Source organism: Macaca nemestrina, chromosome 4 (assembly GCF_043159975.1).
Source record: "Macaca nemestrina isolate mMacNem1 chromosome 4, mMacNem.hap1, whole genome shotgun sequence".
NCBI classification, from domain to species: domain Eukaryota; kingdom Metazoa; phylum Chordata; class Mammalia; order Primates; family Cercopithecidae; genus Macaca; species Macaca nemestrina.
In genome coordinates this window covers 189199473-189214509 of record NC_092128.1, presented here as the reverse complement: position 1 = coordinate 189214509, position 15037 = coordinate 189199473, and the positions used below count along the sequence as shown (strand labels likewise).

Genomic DNA, 15037 nt, shown 5'->3' with positions numbered 1-15037 from the left:
AGACGATGACTGATGTCCACCCTGGATACCCACCCAGGGAGTGCAGGCTTGGGGGGCTTTGAGGCAGCGACTGCCAGCCTGCCCGTCCGAGCACAAAGCTGTCCCACTGCCATCAGGCTGAAAACCTAGAGCGCCACACCTTGCTCCAGCTCCCTCCAGACCTTTTTGCCCAGTGGAGCTCACAGCGGCTCCTCCCAGGAGCCTGCCCACCCTCTACCCTCCACGGTGTCTGGCCTCACAGGGACTGCAGATGGCATCACCACAAACCCACCTGCTCCGGGCCAGTATCAGCTGCAGGGCACAGTCTTCCTTCACGTGGAGCGCGGCAAGCTCCCCGTCCTGGGCTGTGGGCGGCTCCCGCCCACACTGGCTGCAACGCAGGGCATCATCTGAAGTGAGCTCCTGTTCCAGCTGCTGCAGGCGGCCCTGCTGCTCCGTCAAGGACCTCTCCAGATCCAGGATCTGGGCTGCCTGTTGGTCCTGAAGCTGTCTCATTTCAGCTTCTCGAAGCTCAAACTTGTTTACGATGGTCTGTTTCTCGGATTCAGCCTTTTCTCTCAGTTCAAGAAGCATCAACGTTAACTTCTCCTCAGCTTCCCGCTGTAGCTCCTCCTTCATAACTTTCCAGTCCATTTCTTTTTTTTGGAATTCCTGTTTCATCAGCTCAGTCTTCTGCTTGGCATTATTTAGTTCCTCCTGGTGGTCTTCAACTAGATTGTGTTTTACCTATAGACAACATAATTTCATTTAGGAGGGAAAACGTTAATGTAAGAGATTATTAGAAGAGACAACCCAAACCCACCCCGAAGACAGGGCAACTTTCACCACACACACACCCATTACGCTGCACACAGCAATGGAAATGATTCTCATGTTAATGAGAACGGAAGAAACCTAAAGTGAACAAATCTAAAACTAAATAAAATGCCTCCTACATCCTGGCACCAAGAACTGACTATTCTTTCTCTCTGGAGCCCATGGCCTTGACAGCAACCAACAGCTGAAGGCAGCACACATCAGCCGAGCAAAGGCAGCAGCTGGAGTCTTCTTTGTTCGGACCAAGACCAGTGGCAGGACTCCGATCGGCCGCAGGCCTCCGTTAGGGGAATGCCAACCCCACAGATAGCACTGGGCCACCCGCGGCAAGCAGGACCAGACGCCCAGGAGGCAAGAGCAGTTGATGGTGCGATGCTCCCGATCTGTACAAGGTCAACGCCAGGACAACGGAAGACCTTGAGCAAGGGGTGCATGAACTGCAAGGCACACTGTAAAGGGATCCTGTGCAGAGGGGGAGGAAGGAGAATGCAGAGAGCAAATATCCTAATCTTTTTTTTGAGACAGGGTCTGGCTCTGTCACCCAGGCTGGATCACAGCTCACTGCAGCCTCAAACTCATGGGCTCAAGCAATTCTTTATAGAGACAGGGTTCTGCATGTTGCCCAGGCTGATCTTGAACTCCTGAGCTCAAGAAATCCGCCTGCCTCAGCCTCCCAAAGTGCTGGGATTGTTATAGGTGTGAGCCACCGTGCCTGACTTCCTGACTTTCAAAGAGAGAGAAAGTAGATCAATAAACTACTGAACTCATCAATAAGAAACAAGCAGACAAAAAACCTAAAAAAGGCGTGCAAGATTGACCTCAACTCCTTATTTAAAAATTAAGTTATTAAAGTTTAGGGTCCTACTTCTGGTGATGCCTGTGCACCTCGCCAGACCAGCCCCCCCGAGACAACCACTATGAACTAAATAGAACATAACAAAAACCCTGAAGGCCGTGGAGAGACCCACAGGCGGACAGACCCTGGAGAGGGCTGGACGCTCAGAAGGAAGAAACGGCACTGGGCCATTTCTCTTTTTCCAGCCTTTCAGTAAGAGTAGGATCTGTCCGTGCCCCACATACAGAAATCCAAAATCCCACATATGAGCCAAAGGAACTGGAGAGTGAGGGAGGAAAGAGAGCTGCAATGCCTGGGAATGAACCCCGCGCAAATCTCAGGCTGACCCCGATCTGTACACGCAAGGGGCAGACTCTAAAAGCAGCAACCCAGCCAAAGCTACAAGACCTGAATTAACACCACGCCGCCACCTACACAGACACAGCAGAGCATGGAGTCTGAAGTTAGCCAAGTGAACCGCCTGCTGCAACAGAACCCAGCCCTCTTCAGAGGAGCAGGACAGCACCCAGAGTCTCCAAATCTATCGCTCACGGTGTCCAGGGTGCGACCTGAACCCAGCCGACACATAAATAAGCAGGAAAACATGACCCCTGCTGAAAACACAATCAATGGAAACCATCACCAAAACCAAACAGATCATAAAATCCACAGACAAGGGTTTTAAACATCTTTAAACACTGAACGAGAAACCCGTCACCTTGGACTTTTTTATGCCACAAAAATACTCCTCAAGAATCTAAGCAAAATAAAGACTTTTCAAAAAAACAGAGAAAATGTGTGCAGCACAGCAAGAGATGGGAAGGAGATCCTTCGGGCTGATGGGAATGACGCCAAACACTCAGATCCTCAGGAAGAAATGAAGAGCAGCAGAATGGCAAGTGTAAGGCCATTTTCCCTCTTAATTTCTTTCAAATACCAGTTTTCCAAAGCAAATCTCCTGACACTGCAGGAGGCGGATGTGATGTCTAGTCTATGAGAACTGCAGCACAGAAGACGATGGGGAAGTGACAAAGCACCTGTGCAGTTAGAGGTCACAGTTTACACAGCGCAGCAGCGTGGTGACTCTCAGGAGATTGTACTGATAAAAGACAAGGTTAAGAATCTGTACTCTTTTTCTTCTCTTTTCTCTGAGATGGAGTCTCGCCCTGTCGCCCAGGCTGGAATGCAGTGTCGTGATCGCGGCTCACTGCAACCTCTGCTTCCCAGTTTCAAGCGATTCTCCTGCCTCAGGCCCCCAAGTGGCTGGGATTACAGGCATGCACCACCATGCTCACCTAATTTTTGTTTTTTTTTTTTTTTTTTTTTTTTTTTTGAGACGGAGTCTCGCTCTGCCGCCCAGGCTGGAGTGCAGTGGCCGGATCTCAGCTCACTGCAAGCTCCGCCTCCCGGGTTTACGCCATTCTCCTGCCTCAGCCTCCCGAGTAGCCGGGACTACAGGCGCCTGCCACCTCGCCCGGCTAGGTTTTTGTATTTTTTTTAGTAGAGACGGGGTTTCACCATGTTAGCCAGGATGGTCTCGATCTCCCGACCTCGTGATCCGCCCGTCTCGGCCTCCCAAAGTGCTGGGATTACAGGCTTGAGCCACCGCGCCTGGCTTTTTTTTTTTTTTTTTTTTTTTTTTTTAATAAAGACAGGGTTTCCCCATGTTGACCAGGCTGGTCTCAAACTCCTGACCTTGGGTGATCCACCCGCCTCCCAAAGTGCTGGGATTACTGGCCTGAGCCACCGCGCCGGCCAAGAATGTGTATTTTAATCCCTGGAGCAACTATTAAAAATATAATGCAAAGAAAAATAATTTAATAGTCAACAAATACATTAAAATCAATTCTAGAAAATATTCAAATAACCCAAAAACACAAGAAAAAAGGAAAAGCAGAACCGTGACCACCAGATGCGCCTCATAGAAAAAACGAACAGTGAAACAGAAGACCTAAATCAACCACGTCAGTAATTACAATAAACATTAATAGACTCAGCACTGCAATTGAAAGGCAGACATTATCAGAATGGCTTAAAAACTGCCAACTATGGCCAGGCGCGGTGGCTCACGCCTATAATCCCAGCACTTTGGGAGGCCGAGACAGGCGGATCACAAGGTCAGGAGATCGAGACCAGCCTGGTTAACACAGTGAAAACCCCGTCTCTACTAAAAATACAAAAAATTAGCCAGGCGTGGTGGCGGCGCCTGTAATCTCAGCACTTTGGGAGGCCGAGGCGGGCAGATCACAAAGTCAGGAGATCGAGACCAGCCTGGTTAACACAGTGAAACCCCGTCTCTACTAAAAATACAAAGAATTAGCCAGGCATGGTGGCGGGTGCCTGTAATCCCAGCTACTCGGGAGGCTGAGGCAGGAAAATGGCATGAACCTGGGAGGCAAAGCTTGCCGTGAGCCAAGATCGCGTCACTGTACTTCAGCCTGGGCAACAGAGCAAGACTCCATCTCAAAAAAAAAAAAAAAAAAATTGCCAACTATATGCTGTCCATATAAAATGCACTTTACTTTGAATAGATTAAAAGTAGGCCAGGTGCAGTGGCTCACATCTGTATCCCAGCACTTTGGGAGGCTGAGGCGGGTGGATCACTTGAGCCCAAGAGCTTGAGACCAGCCTGGGCAACATGGTGAAACCCATCTCCACAAAAAATACAAAAATAGCTCAGCATGGTGGTGCGTACCTGTACTCCCAGCTACTTGGGAGGCTGAGGTGGGAGGATCCCTTGAGTCTGGGAGGAAGAGGTTGCAGTGAGCCAAGACTGTGCCACTGCACTCCAGCCTGGGCAACAGCCTGTCTCAAAAAAAAAATAAAAAATAAAAAATAAAATGAATAAAAAAAGATACATCAGATAAAAATGCACACGAAGGTTAGAACGACTGTATCGACAAAAGATGAGGGTAGATGCGGTGGCTCACGTCTGTAATCCCAACAATTTGGGAGGCTGAGGCGGACAGATCATGAGGTCAGGAGTTCGAGACCAGCCTGGCCAACATAATGAAACTCCGTCTCTATTAAAAATACAAAAATTAGCCGAGTGTGGTGGCACGTGCCTGTAGTCCCAGCTACTCGGGAGGCTGAGGCAGGAGAATCGCTTGAACCCGGGAGGCGGAGGCTGCAGTGAGCCAAGATCGTGCCTCCACATTCCAGCCTGGCGACAGAGTGATACTGTGTCAAAAAAAAAAAAAGAAAAAAAAAACAGGAAGTGGATTTTTTTTAGGAAGACATTACATCATAAATGTGTACATGTGTAACAACAGAGCTTCCACATATTCAAAACAAGAATTAAAATTAACAAGAGAGAAATCCACAGTCCTCTGCCCATAATTGATACAAGGAGGTAAAATGGTGGCCTGCAAAAATCATAAAGATACGAGCATCAAAAAGTCACTTGGGGCCAGGTGCAGTGGCTCACGTCTGTAATGCCAGCACTTTGGGAAGCCAAGGCGGGCAGATCACTTGAGATCACGAGTTTGAGACCAGCCTAGCCAACATGGTGAAACCCCGTCTCTACTAAAACTACAAAAATTAGCGTGGCCGGGTGCGGTGGCTCATGCCTATAATCCCAGCACTTTGGGAGGCGGAGGTGGGTGGATCACAAGGTCAGGAGATCGAGACCATCCTGGATAACATGGTGAAACCCTGTCTCCACTAAAAATACAAAAAAAAATAAAAATAAAAATTAGCCAGGCGTGGTGGCGGGCGCCTGTCGTCCCAGCTACTCGGGAGGCTGATACAGAATGGTGTAAACCCGGGAGGCGGAGCTTGCAGTGAGCCGAGATTGCGCCACTGCACTCCAGCCTGGGCAACAGAGCAAGACTCCATCTCAAAAATAAAAATTAAAATTAAAAAATTAAAAAAATTAGCCGGGCCTGGTGGTGTGCACCTGTAATCCCAGCTACTTGGGAGGCTGAGGCAAAAGAAACGCTTGAACCCGGGAGGCGGAGGTTGCAGTGAGCTGAGATTGCACCACTGCACTCCAGCCTGGGTGACAGAGCAAGACTTCGTCTGAAAAAAGACAAAAACAAAAACAAAACAAGTCACTTGGGCAAGTCTGTCTTCAGCCAACAGTGCCAGAGAAAGCCACACACTGGTGGCTGCAGGTGCCATCGGCACACGGCCATCGGCCCACCTACCACCTGCCCGGCTCCCCACAGGGCTCTACCCTTACCTCTATTTTGCTGGAAGTCCTTACCAACACCTGAGTTTACCAAACCGCAACGGATCAGACCTGCAGGTCATCATAGCTGCCTATCAAGCTGTCTCTTGATGGAGAATGAAAATCATTCTCGGGGAGACATTCACAGGGAGGAGCAAAGGAGTGGGAGAAACAGGACACAAACAGAAACGAAAACACTGTCACAAGCATGAGCTTGAGTCAGAACACACATGACAAGACACAATAATTTCGGTTCACTTTAACTCCACTGCTCCAGCATGGAATGGGCCGAGCTGCCCCAGCTGTAACAAGCCCATGGGCCCCGAGCTGCCCTGGCTGTAACAAGCCCATGGGGCCATGTGCAGGCTGCTGTCTTGTCGCTCTACCATCGTTTATGACATGACAGTGACTTCACACTCGCAAAGGGCGAGGAAGAGTGTCAGAGGGCGCCTCTTCCATGGGGCAAAACAGCACAGGAAGAGCCTGGGGAACGTGGATGCAATTTAAGACGTGGGGTGAGCATCAGAGGCCACCAACGTGCTTGGCACCCAGGCTCGTGCCTCCTCCCGGAGCCCTCTGAGGACACCTAGACAGTTTCCCTAAGAAATCTTGATTCAGAGGGCCAGGTATGGTGGCTCATACCTGTAATCCCAGCACTGTGGGAGGCCAAGGCAGGTGGATCACTTGAAGTCAGGTGTTTGAGACTAGCCTGGCCAACAAGGTCAAACACTGTCTCTACAAAAAATACAAAAATTGGCCGGGCACAGCGGCTCAAGCCTGTAATCCCAGCACTTTGGGAGGCCGAGACGGGTGGATCACAAGGTCAGGAGATCGAGACCATCCTGGCTAACCCGGTGAAACCCCGTCTCTACTAAAAAATACAAAAAATTAGCCGGGCGAGGTGGCGGGCGCCTGTAATCCCAGCTACTCGGGAGGCTGAGGCAGGAGAATGGCGTAAACCCGGGAGGCGGAGCTTGCAGTGAGCTGAGATCCGGCCACTGCACTCTAGCCTGGGTGACAGAGTGAGACTCCGTCTCAAAAAAAAAAAAAAAAAAAAAAAAAAAAAAAAAAAAAAAAAAAAAAAATTAGGCATAGTGGCACATGTTTGTAACCCCAGCTATCAGGGGATCACTTGAAATCAGGAAGCAGAGATTGCAGTGAGCTGAGATCGTGCCACTGCACTCCAGCCTGGGCAACAGAATGAGACTCTGCTTCAAAACAAAACAAAAAAAAGAAATCTTCACTTAGAACTTCAGTTTTGCCCCTGTGCTGACTCTGACGAGATTCTCTCCAACCACCACCCACTACTGGCATTGCCAGGAACAGTTTCAAGAATTTACAGGACTGTTGCCCTTACAAATGTGGCAGGTGCTGGGCTATCTCCAGGACGCCCCTCCACACACAAGGACACAAGCCTTTCAAGTGGAAGAGAGCGAGGACTCAGGCGGGAGGCGCTGGGCTGTGGAGTCACGACTCACCTTCTCCAAATTCTCCTTCAGACGGGTTTCATGCTGCAACTTCTCGTACAAATTTCTGTTTTCTATTTTTAGGAGTTCAATTTCTTCCTTGAGTTCAGTCTGAAGAAGCGAAAGTTTAACCTTATGCTCAGTTTCCAGACCCAAGACTCTGGCTGCCACCTCTGTGTCGGCCTCCAAGGCCCTGTCCTGCACGCCCTGGAGATGCACCCAGGGAAGCCCTGTGTGGATAAGGAGCAGGGAAGACAGTCAGGCCAGAGCTGGCCCTCGACGGAGCCCACAATCTGCACAGGCAGAACGGCAACCTATAAACGCTTCTGACGGCAGACACTATGGATTTTCAAGCTCTGTGCTGACTCAGAGATGAAAGCAGGCACGGCTCTCTCAAGTCTCCCCTCCCTTTTGGGACGCCTCCATGCTGCCCCAGCACAGCCCCGTCCTGAGTCACAGCGATGTCCTGGGCCCACACGACAGCTACACGGCCTGCCCAGGCCACTCCTTCATGTCAGGTGTGACAAGTGACCCTCCACGAGTTCCTGAGTGAGCCTCATGCCTGTGACCAGATGTGGGCACATGTGTGTCACTCAGGGTCTATGAGGCAGCCACAAGGACAGGGCCTTGAGCTCAGGGGCCCGCCAGGGTTCCCGTCCCAGCCCCTCCCCCTGCTGCTCTGTGCCCGGGCACACTACCCCCACCAGCCCATTTCTTCCTCTGCAGAAGAGGAAAAAGGCAGAATGGACTACGTGGTGGCCAGGCACCAGTGGCGCTGACAACCATGCATATCAAGGGGCGGCTGTGGGGACAGCTGTGGTGCAGGACAGACGGGAGTGAGAACCAGATGCAGGCACCACCCCCCAGCTTGAAGGAGGCCCAGGCTTCTCTCACCTTGGCCACAGCCCAGAGTGGAGTCAGACCACCCACCTCCCAACAGGACCCATGGCCTCAGCCCCTCACCCCCACCATGGACGGCAGCCCCACCATCAGCACAGTCCACGCCAGTGGCCAAGGCTGCCTGCCCCTCCTGGAACCCGTGAGTGGTCAGTGTCCGGCGCCACGGGACCACAACTGTGAGATGACTGAGGTTTCCTCTCCATCCCCTTCTGACCCCACAGCCCTGTGCCCCGTGCCCTACCTGGACATCCCACCTTCTGACCCCACAGCCCTGTGCCCCGTGCCCTGCCTGGACATCCCACAACCTTAGCCTGACTCGGTGAGTTGGGGGAGCTGGGCCTGCTGGGAGCAGAGCAGGGTCCTGGAAAAGCCTCCCCTGGGCCCAGTGGACACACATTCTCCCTCCAAAGGTGAGTGGTCACCACGTCCATCCAGCAATCCCCATGACCCCCAGGGTGGCCACCCAGGTCAGACCTGCCCTGCTGGGGCGCTGGCCCAGGACCCACGCTCCTGCCCAGCCAGTGATCCCGCTCTAACACCAAACCCTCATCAGGACACACTCTGTTGAGGTGCCAACCCCAGCAGAAGAGGTCGGAGCACTCAGCTGCTTCATGGAGGACTTGGATCGAACCCAGGCTCCCAGGCTCTCGGAGAACGTTCCCCCAGACCCGGGATCTGCCGACACCATGGCAGGGCGGGAGGGGCCCACCTTGGCTGCGCCCTTCGGAGGGCTCCAGACGCCACCCCTGTCCCAATGCTGAAGTCTCCGCACAGCGTCTGTCTGAGACGTGCCCCTCACGCTGGATGCAGAGGGGAGACTCCGGCGCTTCCAACAGGTGCCTGTGGCTTTCTTCTAACTCTGCCTGGAAGCATGGCAGGCTCTCCTACAGAGAAACCACGTGGGACAAGCACATCAGTGAGCCGAGCTACCTCACTGGCAGCTATAACCCTCAAAGGTGTTTCCCACTACGCACAAAGAAAACTCAAACCTCACCAGGTTCACGAGACCACACGCGGCGCCCTGGTGAACCCTGCCAGCCCACAGGCATGCTCACATGCTCTCCAGCCCACACCTGTCTCTTAGCCAGGCCTCTGGAAGACATACACGAACTGGTGGCACTGACAGGGTGCTCTCCAGGCGGGGAAGAGCCCTGGACTGGACAGACCTCTCCTCAATGATCTCAGCAGCAAGGTCAGTAGGGCATGTGCCCCTCGCGTCTCTGCTGGTGGCCTCACATCTCAGGGCTGGGCTCTCTTCTCAAGGCCAGCCTCCTGTGACCACCGCCCACTAACAGCTGTGTCCTCATCACACCCACGCACAGAGGCAGGGGTTGGCTCTCAGGTGATACAGGGACACCTGGTGGGGCTGCCCACCCCACCCCTTCCCAGGTTCTCTCTCCAGGGCAGGGCCTGCTCATGGGAAGGTCCTGGCTGCCTGTTCCAGCTGGGCCCTTGCCCTTCTCTGGCGTTCCCCCCAGAGCCTCTTGTGCAGCGAATTCTGTCTTGGGGTCTGCTTTGCAGGGAACTCAAACTGGCACACAGCCCGCTGCTACCCTGCCTGGCCACCCTGTGGCCTCCAGCAGGCCTGGGACCCCGCTCCAGTGAGGGCTCCTGGTCGTGCTCTCCAGCAGGCCCAGGGACCCTGCTCCAGAGTGAGGGCTCCTGGCCGCTGGGCCAAGATGCCCGGGTTCCCTTCCACTGGTTCCACCGTGCAACAAGCCATGCAGTGCTGCCCCACATCTCCTCCCTGCCCTCCTGTGTGTCCTCTGGAGCCCGACGCTGGGCTTGCTCATGCTGCACAGCAAGCAGTCCGCAGTCACATGTACTGGCGGGCACCACGCTGGCAGCACAGACCCAGAACACTATCATCCCAGAAGTTCTGCTTGGACAGCACTGCCCCACAGAAGTTAAAGGTGACAGAAATGGCAGCATGGAAGCAACTCAAGGAAGAAACATAAAAGCCAGCAGACACTCTGTCTGTACTCAAAGCAAAGACACAATTTCACACCCTTCGAACTGCCACTGTCAAGTCTGACAAACGCAGTCCACTGCAGGGAGGAGGCCCTGCCCAAGCTAGGGCATCCCGGGGCTGAGGGAGGGGCTCCGGCTCCCCCAGCCACCCCCTTTCCTGATCAAACAGTGCACGGTGAGGCCCCTGTGGAGCAGCAGTGAGGTCGGGGCAGCATCCTCAAGCAGCCTTCCTCCCCTGGACAAGGCGGGAGGGATGGAAACACAGGCTCCATATGTGGAAGACGCCCGGCTGGAAGGTCAAAAGCACAGGACTCTCCCTCTTCTCAGCGTGCGGCCAATTACCTTAAGTCGCTCAGGGTTGAGTTCATCAACGTGATCTTTTCTTTCTTTCTCAGGTTTCTCTTCTAAACCCACACAGGACAACCTGAAAGGAAAACATTTTATAAAAACTTTACACACATGTCCCTTTTCCACACGCGCTCCATTTCCTCCCCAGGACCGACCGTTCACAGCAGAAGTGCCTCCTCATGCTTCCAGTCAAGGACGGGCAATGCCCACGTGCAGGGAGCCGTGGCAATTGCAAAGCCAGGGACACAGCATAAGGACACGCAGACCTGGAATAGTGTGCCCGCCACTGACTCTCTCTCTCTCTCTCATGCACACACACACGACACACAGACCTGGAAGAGTGTGTGCCCACCACTGACTCTCTCTCTCACACACACACACACACACACACACACACACACACGACACACAGACCTGGATGAGAGTATGCCTATCACTGACACACGCACACCAGGGACACAGCACAGGGACACGCAGACCTGAACAAGAGTGCACCTGTCACTGACTCATAGTCTCTCTCACACACACACACACACACACACACACACCAGGGACACAGCACACACAGCACAGGGACACGCAGACCTGAACAAGAGTGCACCTGTCACTGACTCATAGTCTCTCTCACACACACACACACACACACACACACACACACACACACCAGGGACACAGCACACACAGCACAGGGACACGCAGACCTGAACAAGAGTGCGCCTGTCACTGACTCACACTCTCTCACACACATACACACACACACACCAGGGACACAGCACAGGGACACGCAGGCCTGGAGAAGAGTGCGCCCATCACTGACTCACAGATACGCAGGCCTGGAGGAGAGCGCCCCTGCCACTGATACACACGCACACACTGGCCTGGACGAGAGAGCGTCCACCACCAACATATACACACAGGCCTGGACGAGAGTGTGGCCACCACTGACACAAGCACACGCAGGCCTGGAGGAGAGCACGCCTGCCACCAACACACCCATGCACGCTGGCCTGGACAAGAGTGTGCCCACTGACTCGTGCACACGCACGTGCTGGCCTGGATGAGAGCGCGTCCCCCACCAACACGTACACACAGGCCCGGACGCGAGTGTGGCCACCAACAGCTCGCACACACACACATGCAGGCCACGCTCAGGCGCCCACGCCTGTGTCATCTTTTGAGTCTGGACCATAAAATGTGTGTGTATAAAAGGCCATTGGTGCCCACTGGCACAAAATCACCAACAAAATGACCCCTGAACTCGGAGCCCGGCCCCTGTGCGGCCAGAACTGAGGCTGGAAGCTGCTTTGCGTACCCAACTTCCACAGGGTCCAGAAGAGCATCTGCACTCGCCCCCTGCAGCCTCCGCTGCAACAGGGTTAGGTCTTCCTGGTAAGTTTTCTCGGCATCCCTTAATTTCTTTTCAAAATAAATCCTCAGTTGCTCCAGTTCGGACTCGTGCTGGGTTTTTTCTCGCTGTTTCAGCTGCTCTAAATCTTCCACGTGAGAGGCTCGCGCCAGGAGTTGCTCATGTAGCTCTGCATACACAACGGAGTCAGGCAATCATCTTAAAATGGGACACGCAGAACAAGACAGGCGAGAGGCAAGAGCCTGGTTACCTGTGGTAACCAGGGGCAGAACTCGGAAAAGGGCCCATCCCAGAACCTGAGCGTGATGAGGGACCCCCGCGGCTTAGACTCGCGTATGCCCCTGAACGTGGAGAGCTCTCTGGAAGCGGTGGCGAGAGCCACGGGGCCGGGAGCAAGAGCAGCCCTCGAAGTGGCAGGGATGTGGTGCGCACCGTCAGCAAGGAGACAGCAATAGTCCTGCGGCCCCGGGAAACTGGATCCAGACCAACCTCCAACCCGGAAGCAGGCGCATCAGGTTGGCACACGACGGCTGACACCAGGATGTGGGCTATGGGGGACCCTGAACAGAAAACCCAGCTGCACCATCCTGGACTTTCTGTAAGCTAACAACTGTGTTGTTTTAGACGACCAAGTTTGTGCTAATTTGTTACACAGCAGCAGAGAAGCACCACGGACCCTAAGAGAACGTGTCCCCATGGCTACCGTGGTCAGAATACAGCCCGCTGCTCTACAGTGGCTGACAGCCAGCGACAGGCACCCCAGAGACGGCAAATAGGGGTTCTCTGCATGGGTCCCAAGAGGCAGGACAGAGACAAGCAGAGGACCAAGCCAGAGCCAGAGCCTGCAGGGACCAGCTGTGCCTGTGGCCCCTTCAGCTTCTCTCTTCTCCAGCCTCCAGTGACAGACAGACCCCCAGGGAAAGGTAAATCGACATGCTCTCGACATGGTCCCGACAGGGTGCAGGGCTGGGAGGTGGAGCCAGGCCTGGTGCCCTGGTGACAGTGGCAGTGTCTCCAGTTCTTTCTCCTCAGTGCTCTTTGTTCCAAATCCCACCACCCACAAGGACAAGTTGGGCCAGAAGGCTCTGTCTGCGCGTGAGCACCAGGAGACACGCAGTGGTTCACCCTCCTGTCCTGTGGCCCTGGGCGCCGGTGCCTGAATTGGGCTTGGCCAGCCCCTGCCCTCAAGCACCATCCTCCCCGTGGCACAGAGACCTCTCCGACATGGAACAGCGGGCCTGGGGTCGGGGTCTCCAGAGGCGCTCAGCTATAAGGGGACACCGGGACCAGAGCTGCCTTCACCAAGTGGCCTGGAGAGCCGGGGCCACAGGAGCCTGGCAGCAGGATGTGGGGCACTGCCCTGTGACCCCAGACACCAGGTGAGCCCACTCTTGGACAGCATTCAACCATCCTTCCGAGGCAAACGCTCAGCACCACTGGTGCTTTCCTTAGACCTGAAGGCACCCCGAGAGTGTCAGTCTCGGCCTTGAGGGACGCACAGGTGCACGCCACTGCTGCACTGATCTGCTTAGCATACAGCCAGGGCTGTCTCCCACAAAGCAAACCTCCACCTTCAAACCATGCACCTCAACCTTCAGGATGTCAAGCAGGTAAATCCACTTTTTTGTGTTTGCTGGAATTGTTAAATTCTGGCTTGGGGTTACAACAATGAAAAATGCACAGCTTCAGCTTTGGAGGATCTGAATTTCCCAACACAATTCCTTACCACTCAATTCCTGTCTACTGGTCCTGGCAGAATCAAGCTGGGACCACAAGCGCCTGATCTCTTCTTGTGACTGTGCCTTCAGGTCTTCATACGATGCCTGAAGATTCTCTAACTGGAAAAAGCAAAGCGTCCGGGTGAGACTCTCATGAGCTCAAGGCCCCCACCCCAGCAGTGGTTTTATCCCTGCCACGGCGATCCTCAGGGTAAAAGCTCACATCCCAAACCTGCAGCTCAGAGAAAGCCAGCCACAGCAGAGGCCGAGAGAGCTCTGTCCATGACAAGTGGGATCAGTCAGTGCTGGCCCCACGAGGCCAGGCACTTTCAGAATCTCAGGAACTTCCAGCTCTGTTTGTCTCAGCCGAGGAGTTGGCACGGCCAGGTTCCATGCCGGCCGCAGCTGTGCGGTTTCATCTTGTGCACCTCCCTGCTTCAGTTTAGGGTCACACATACAGACTGCTGAATGGAATGGAGGGAGTCTTACTAGCCCACAGTACCCAAGACTACCAAATAGGGAGTTTCTCACTTTCAATACTTTCACATTAAGGAAGCAGGTCCCTCTTACACTGACACTAAATTTCTCTGTACGTTCACCAAGAGTGCAGCCCAGCGCGGCACAGCGTGATGTCCTCCTGGGCAATGCTGCACCTGGGGCTGGCCTGTCCTTCTCGTGGAAACAGCCCCTCCTATCTTTCCCCATCACAGGCATCAGGACCAGAAGATGCTACCAGCCCCCTCTTTCCCATCTGGGAGGGAGAGCCTGGAAGGGCCCAGGGAGAGAATGGGGGTGTAGAGTGAGCCCCGGCCTAGACTCTGCAGAAGAGGAGGGTATGTGGGCACCAGAGGCCCACTGGGAGACACAAGGGGCCCAAGATAGGCCTCTCTAAGACTACAGACCCCAACTACTTCCGTATTCTCAGGTTTGTAAATCTTTCACACACTACGATTAACCCTATCTCTGATTTATGCTTTAATTTCTTCAACTAATTCTTGGGATACTCAGTTTGAGTCTCAGGTTTGTCAGGCATGAGGACCTGGCCACATCGACATTCTGACATGTAGCGTTTCATTAGAGAAGCATCTTGAATACACACAGCAGAAATGTTTGCTAACTTTTCCTAGGAATCTCATGTGTACTGGATTACTGTTAGAGGATGTGGCCTTACACTCCCACCTAGTGTTTGAAATTTGTGTAACTGTCTCAGGGACACCTGTAAAGAATATGCATTTCTGGCCGGGCACGGTGGCTCAAGCCTGTAATCCCAGCACTTTGGGAGGCCGAGACGGGTGGATCACGAGGTCAGGAGATCCAGACCATCCTGGCTAACACAGTGAAACCCCGTCTCTACTAAAAAATACAAAAAACTAGCCGGGCGAGGTGGCGGGCGCCTATAGTCCCAGGTACTCGGGAGGCTGAGGCAGGAGAATGGCGTAAACCCAG

General features: G+C 53.8%; 1 protein-coding gene across 9 annotated transcripts in view; it reads right to left on the bottom strand.

The window, feature by feature from the left end:
• The window catches only part of LOC105472472 (pericentrin), a 120066-nt gene that overhangs the window by 77675 nt on the left and 27354 nt on the right, over nucleotides 1-15037 (bottom strand). For all 9 annotated transcript variants that reach the window (XM_071095877.1, XM_071095876.1, XM_071095873.1 and 6 more), the window contains 6 exons: nucleotides 13600-13711; nucleotides 11820-12042; nucleotides 10502-10583; nucleotides 8898-9072; nucleotides 7301-7518; nucleotides 272-726 (listed from right to left, as the gene is read on the bottom strand). In XM_071095877.1, the coding sequence (XP_070951978.1) occupies nucleotides 272-726; nucleotides 7301-7518; nucleotides 8898-9072; nucleotides 10502-10583; nucleotides 11820-12042; nucleotides 13600-13711 (1265 nt within the window). The remainder of the gene's footprint in view (nucleotides 1-271; nucleotides 727-7300; nucleotides 7519-8897; nucleotides 9073-10501; nucleotides 10584-11819; nucleotides 12043-13599; nucleotides 13712-15037) is intronic.